Source organism: Gekko japonicus, unplaced genomic scaffold (genome assembly GCF_001447785.1).
Source record: "Gekko japonicus isolate JY-2015 unplaced genomic scaffold, Gekko_japonicus_V1.1 scaffold1907, whole genome shotgun sequence".
In the NCBI taxonomy this organism is placed as follows: domain Eukaryota; kingdom Metazoa; phylum Chordata; class Lepidosauria; order Squamata; family Gekkonidae; genus Gekko; species Gekko japonicus.
Window position 1 is genome coordinate 440 of NW_015177071.1, and position 7,047 is coordinate 7,486.

General features: G+C 46.1%; 1 protein-coding gene across 1 annotated transcript in view; it reads right to left on the bottom strand.

The window, feature by feature from the left end:
- Positions 1–1,090: 1,090 nt before the first annotated feature.
- LOC107124720 (tropomodulin-1-like) overlaps positions 1,091–7,047 on the bottom strand; it is a gene marked incomplete at its 3' end in the record, with an annotated part of 37,044 nt that continues 31,087 nt past the window's right edge. Inside the window, exons 5-6 of the mRNA XM_015428219.1 lie at positions 4,011–4,100; positions 1,091–1,218 (exon numbers count right to left, since the gene is read on the bottom strand). Coding sequence (XP_015283705.1) covers positions 1,091–1,218; positions 4,011–4,100 — 218 coding nt within the window. The remainder of the gene's footprint in view (positions 1,219–4,010; positions 4,101–7,047) is intronic.

The following is a 7,047-nucleotide window of genomic DNA, read 5'->3' on the forward strand; positions in this document are numbered from 1 at the left end:
CCACCAACCCCCCAAAATAATGTAATTATTTTCTTTGATAATAAATAGAGACAGCATCTACACTGTACCAGAGAAATGAGAACGCAGGGAGAGATCTGGCTAGATTTACAGGAACCATTTTATGTGCAAGAAGTATTTAAAAATGGGACCATCAACAGCAAAATTAGACAGTACAATCCACTCTACCGGGACAGAATTTTATATATTCTGCTGTGTTTGTAGACCGGAACTGTAGGGTTGTTAGCCTCGCACTGTCAAATGCCAGATTTTTCAGGCACTGCCTTGGGCAGGTGGAGTTCCAGTGACGTGATGTCACCTTCTCTGTGATGCTCTAGGGATTCCCGCAATCTCAATCGCAAAGAGCATAAAGATTGTAAGGAATCATGCTGACGTGATGTCACATGGTCCAACCCTCCACCCACAAGTGACATCGATTACACCCATTGTTCTAGGAATCCTTACAATCTCTATGGTCTTAACCATAGAGATCAGAGAGATTCTTAGCGCTTCACTGTCAATGCTATCCCCCATTTTTTTTCTCCACTCCTCAAATCATCAAGGGGACTGGGGCTGTAATGTATTCAGCCTGACATGTCCGGACTGGCCAGGCACAAACCTCAATAGCTTCATGCCGAAAGACAATGGGCCAGTAGGATCCTAGCCAGGCCCAATGAAAGGGCTAGGTCCCCAGCCGGGAGGCCAATAGGTCTCTCGGTTACTGTAAATAGCCTATCGGGAGTGGGGTGTGTGTTTAGGCGAGCCTGGTGGCGGGTTTTCTGAACGAATATAAGCCGGCCTGCGAGCCGGTCAGTTGTCTTTGTTCTCAACTAAATAAAGGTATGCTTAGCTGAATCACTCTCCGTCTGCATACTTTTCAGGGGCCAAGGGTGGGGGTTTGCCCGCTGTGGTCAGGTAAATGCCAAGCCTACCCACTGGATGTTCTCCTGTGTAAGATCCATTGTAATGCCCTCACATAGCTCACATTCATTTCAATGGGGTTTAGGAAGAGGAATTATCGAGTGAACTGTGCCTCAGATGTACTCTCCCCTCTTGTTATGGGATGTAAACTTACCAAGAAAAAAGTCCATACCTTAATATTGTTGAGATTGACCTCTTCAAGTTCCGGATCATTGTTTCTCACTCTTTCTAAGGTTTCTTCTATATCAGTTGAATTTGGTTCATCAGGAACTGGTTTATACTGTGTAGGCTTAATTATACCTGCAAGGAAAGAGTAAAACAGTGGGGTGGGGTAAGAAGTCCCCTTTCCTCTGACTGCTTATGGTATTGGGTTGGACGTAGAATGACGTTTCCATGAATGGAAAGAGAGATGTAATTTACGCCAATTTCCCCCTTCCAGCTGCAGATTCCAGATTCACCCCTCGGGCCATTCCTGAAGGTCTTTTTGTTCCCCAAGAGCAGCATTTCAGGGAGATCCATGGGCTGCAATGGGAGGGGGGGGAGTTCTCTTCTGCTGACTAAGGGTTTTTCTGCATTTTCATTTTCCTTGCTTGTAAGTTCCTGTTTCTTCAGGGGATTTTCCCTGTTCCACACATGTTTTGTTCCCTCTAATGGTCAATTTGATATCACACACGCTTATGCCAGACATAAAACGGTGTGATACCAAACTGACCACTAGAGGGAGCAAAACAAGAAACAAATGAGACTGTGGAAAAGCCCCAAGTGTCTTCTGGAGTGGAAAATTTTGTCTGGATCCAGCCTATAAAGAGTACGGAACTGGTTCCTGACTGTCAAGGCTGCCTGTATGATCCCTGATGTTCTTGATATCTACCATTTCTTGTGGCTCCTGTTCATTATGGGAACCTGACTGTACTGAATTTTGAATTCAAATAGAACTCACCTATAATAGGTTGAATATTAATTACATTATATTTTTATCCCACCCTCCCTAATATAATATTAACAGATATAATAGGTAAGTTGCTGCACAATCCATGAAATAAGGACAGTGCCTTCTTAAAACTGTAGGCAAGCCCATAAAACAAACAGGTTTTGGCAGTACATGGGCAATTGTTTTTGAAAAACAAGCCCCCCACCAATGCATAATACTAGTCTCAGCTCAGCTTGGGTAGTCTAAGGGAAACTACTATAAATATTTTCATGCTAGCATCTTTGAAAAAATGCATCCTAATCATGAATCAAACTGTTTATGGATTTGTCAAGGCAGGCTAATTACATATCTGGAGGCCATTTTTATAATAGAGAATAAGGCTGTAGCCAAGGTCTGTGAAAGCGAGGCAGTTTTCATCTGTTCCTCATATATATCATCACTGCATTGCGCTACAGTTTTGCAATTCAGTCCCGCAGCATTATTTGTTAGCGTTATACTATCATGTTGTACGTATTATACTGTTTGTAATGCCTTGTTCTCTAATTTTATAATCCAGTGTTATTCACTACTGGTTGTGTGCTTTATACTGTTCTTACTGCATTGTTATTCACTGTCTAGTCTGCCTCAAGCCTCAGTGATAAAGGTGGACTATAAACGAAATAAATAAATCTGGGGCAGTTGCCCCTTTATACAAAGCAGGGTTGCCAACTCCGCGTCAGAAAATTCCTGGAGATTTAGAGGTGGAGCCTGGGGGCTGTGGGGTTTAGGGATGAAGGTCAACAGGAATGTGGTGGCCACAGAGTCCACCCTCCAAAGCAGCCATTTTCTTCAGGGGAGTTGATCTCTGTAGCCTGAAGATCAGTTGAAATTCCAGAAGAACTCCAGCCCTCACTCCCACACCCCCCATGGGGAGAACCTCAAGGGGGGGGGGGTGTAGATCAGGCTAAATCTGGCTTTTACCTAGACAAGTTTCGCTGGTTTCATAGGAGTGCCTGAGAAGGAGCGGGGCATCCCCAACATGATGACGTCATTATTGGGGATGTCCCCCCGCCCGCCCGATCTTCCAGGAGCATCAGCTCCCTGCACTTAAAGGGGCCCCTTTAAGTGCAAAGAGCTGGTGTTCCCCCCCCCCCCGCGCACCCGATCTCCACTGAGATCAGGTGTGCAGGAAACGCCAGCTCCCTGCATTTAAAGGGGCCCCTTTAAGTGCAGACAGCTGGTGTTCCCCTCCGCGCACCCGACAGAGATCGGGTGTGTGGGAAACGCCGGCTTCCTGCACTTAAAGGAGCTGGTGTTCCCCCCCCCACGCGCCCCCCTCTCCCTCCTCACGCACTCCTCTCTCTCAAGAGAGAAGGGAGAGTGGTGGCCGCGGGTGTTGGGGCTTGGGGGGCGGGGCTTCCTCTGGTGGCCAGCAGCAAGTAGAAGTCCCAAAAAAGTGGGGGACCCCTGCCAAACCTGGGGGTGTGGCAACCCTAAAATCCTGACATAAACTAAGTAGAGAGATGTTTTCTATGATCCTTCCCAACATTTTCTAAACAGGAGTAGATGCTAAGTATCAGTTAGAGAACACAATAAGGTAACACACTTGAGTGGTATAATCAGCAAACAATTTGAATAATGTGGAAAAAGGGTCACCAGCTTGAGGTTAAGAAACATCTGGTGATTTGGGGGCAGAGCCTGAGGAGGATGGGGTTTGGGGAAGGAGGGAGATCAGCAAGAGTCCGCCCTCCAAAGCAGCCATTTTCTCCATCCGTATCTGCCGCGTGTGGCTATCACTTAGAATTCCAGAGGATCTCCAGGCCCACCTGAAGGAGAGCAACCCTTACATGACTATACTGGGGCTCAGATTCTGAATAAGAACAAAAGGCTTTAGACGAAGTTCTGGGGCTACATGTTGTGAAAAAAGAAAAGAAAAAAAGTTGGGGTTCAAACACAAGCAACTGAGGATCACTTATCCTTCAGGCCAATTTGCCTCAGTCAAGTGTTCCTGTGGACAGGAACAGATTAGATCCGATGCTGTTTGAGAGCTCATGTTGAAATACAACACTTGGAGAAAATGTAAACAAATGACAGGAAATTAATTAAATGAAAGGCTGGGATAAACACAAGTTACAAGCCTCTTTTGGCTCAGTTATCTTGAATCTGAGGAGGCCTTACTTACTGTCTAGGCCTTCCTTGTTGACGATGGTTGTGGTTCCAAGTGCCCCATAGTACTGCTGGTTACTCATCAGGGTATGCATGCCAAGAATAGCTACAAGAGAGAGGAGGGGGGGAAACAAAACAAAATCTAAGGAAGCTTACTAATACTCCCTTTCTTCAGAAAGAGCAAATTGGGCCAAGGCACACAACAGCGTGGAAAAGGCCTAGAATCATAAAACTGGACAATCAGTTGCTTTATTTTGTCCACATTTCCAAGATGGAGACACCAGATGGGAGGGAGGAGGCCTAATGAGTTGGATGGGACTCAATGCGGGTCAGATGGCAAGACATGGTACGGTTTCCCGTACTCAAGAAATCTACGGGGGATTTGATGTGGCAACTTACCACACGGTGAATGGGAACCTCTTGGTAGGTTTGCTCGCCTGTATCTGACCACGTAGTCCCTTCCTTTGATGGAATGGCATTTCTGTTTATGGAAGAGGAGCCAGCAATTCCCAGCATATCTTCCCTCCTATTGCCTTTGCCTCCTATGTTGTTCTTGAGTGCTTGTCGGACCCTCCCCCTGGAGCAGCATGGGGAGGGGAGCAGAGTGGTTGTGGTGGGAAAGTCTCACTCTGCAGAGCCCATGGCTGGCTGGATAAATGCTACTGTCTATAACATCCTGTGGGAAATTTTTATTGCAGCTGACCAGTAAGATCCAGGAAACGGAAGAACAGTGGTTCTCACACTTTTTTGAAGCGGAACCCACTTCTAAACCTATCCTATTTTCTGGGACCCTCCACTAACAGCACCTCAGGCCGCTGGCATTACAGGTCAGGGAGGGAATGGGCAGAGGCTATGCCCATCACCTGCCAAACCACTGGGAACTGGGAGCAAGTGGAATCACTGGGAATAAATGGGGGTGTGGGACAAAGAAAAAGGGGGAATCCCACTCCACTCTCCCTTTGCCTTTTCCTACGGCGGGAGTTTGATGTCCTTGCAAGACATCTGTGATTCACTTTGGGGTCACAACCCACAGTCTGAGAACTACAGCTATAGGGGGAGTGACAAAATTCTCCTCTCTCCTTGGGAGGACATTAGAGATGGTTTATGAAGTGGGCTCCATGCACACCTGGCCATTTCCATGAGGTCAAGGATGAATACAGGGTTCCCAACTCTGGGTTGTGAAATTCCTGGAAATTTTGGAGGTGGAACTTGGTGCAGGTGGGGTTTAGGGAGGAGAGGGACCTCAGCAGGGTGCGAGGCCACAGAGACCACCCTCCAAGCCAACCATTTTCTCCAGGGGAACTGATCTCTGTCCTCTGGAGACCAGGGGTAATTCCAAGAGATCGTCAGTCCCCATCTGGAGGTTGGCAAACCTAGAAGAACTGTCGCCGCCCTCTGACCACAGTGTGTTTGGGACGAAAGCCAGAGATTCTTGAAGAAATTGTGCTGGGGAAAATGTTGTTTTTTTAAAAAAAAAAATTATGCAGGCAGGACATGCTCTTCAGGCCCTGCCACGGAACACCTTCGGACAGGTCGTGGCAGGCTACCGTACAAGCAGCCAAAAAACCCTCTCAGCCCAGATGCTCAGCCACAGAGGAGCCAACGTTCACTTTATATTTCAAGCGTTCAGCAAGTCGACACACACACAAAAAATCACCTTGGAAACCACCTCGAGCAAACTATATTGAACTGTCATCATGACTTTACATCCTAGACCTATGGCTTTCATGGATAATATCCTCAGGAAATTTTTCCTGCATCGACTAATCCACTCTGGTACCTCAGTGCCTTTTGTTGGCTCTGAGGACTCTGTGGTACCTCAGTGCCTTTCGAGGACTCTGTGGGAAGCTCTGCTCTCAGCCCCTGCTACTCAGGCCTTTCAGAAAGGGTGTGCTTCTTGCATTCTCCTTGTGGCTATGCATCACAAAGGAAAACAGACAGTGGGAGGTTAGTTGTCTCAGGGGGGACTGAAAGACAGTGGCAGGTTTTCTCTGCTGTTCTGAATTTTTCAACAAGAAACTCAAATTAGCCCTGACCTGGATAGCCCAGGCAAGCCAGATCTTGTCAGATCTCGGACGTTAAGCAGGGCCAACCCTGGCAAGTACTTGGGAGGGACCCCTCCAAGGAATACCAGGACTGGGACGCAGAGGCAGGCAATAGCAAGCCACCTCTCTGAATGTCCCTTGCTTTCCAATCCCCACTAGGGGTCACCAGACGTCAGCCATGAATTCCAGGCGCACGCACACACACGAAAAAAGAAACTCAAACTAGGTGTCCAGGAGTTCCCAGGCATTTCAAAAACCACAGGAACACACGCAGCTGCCTCATACTGAATCATGCCAAAGACAATAGGAAACCCTTAGTGTACACGTATAGCCACAAACAACACCCACCAAGGGAAGACCATCTACAATTCACAACTATCTGTGCTGAAAACTATATATTGCATTCATTGAAATACAAAGGCTTAGGGAAACAAGACCGAGTACCTGAGGTTTGGGAATGGATTAGAAAAATGCTTTTTATGGCAGAAATGGACAAACTGACAAGGAAACTTAACAACAAGGAAGATGAAGATTTTTTTGCAGACTGGATGGACTTTAAAGTGTATCTAGAGAAATACTGGGATGTTAAGAACAATTTATTGTGCTTTAATAATTATTAAGAATAGGATGTTGTAAAGAGTTGAACAGAAGACGATGGTAGTTAAAGAAATGTTACCTAAAAGATAGAATATATGAAAAAGGTAGTCAAAATAATAATTATCTATTAAGCTTTGTTTTAGGAGAAAGGATTAGACAAGAAATGAAACTAGGTAGGGGTGAGATCGCTGGGGGAAGCCCGGAGAAGGGGAGGGAGGGAGGAAGGGGAAAGGGCTATAATAGAAATGAGGGAATGTTATAATATTGGACATGTTGTTATGCCCCGACAATAAAATGTTTTTCCAAAAAAAAAAAAAGAAATACAAAGGGTTAGTGGTGATAACCCAATAGAGTGTACAGACACAGATCCAACAGATTGCTCCTAATAATTAAGCATAGTTTACAAGAAGA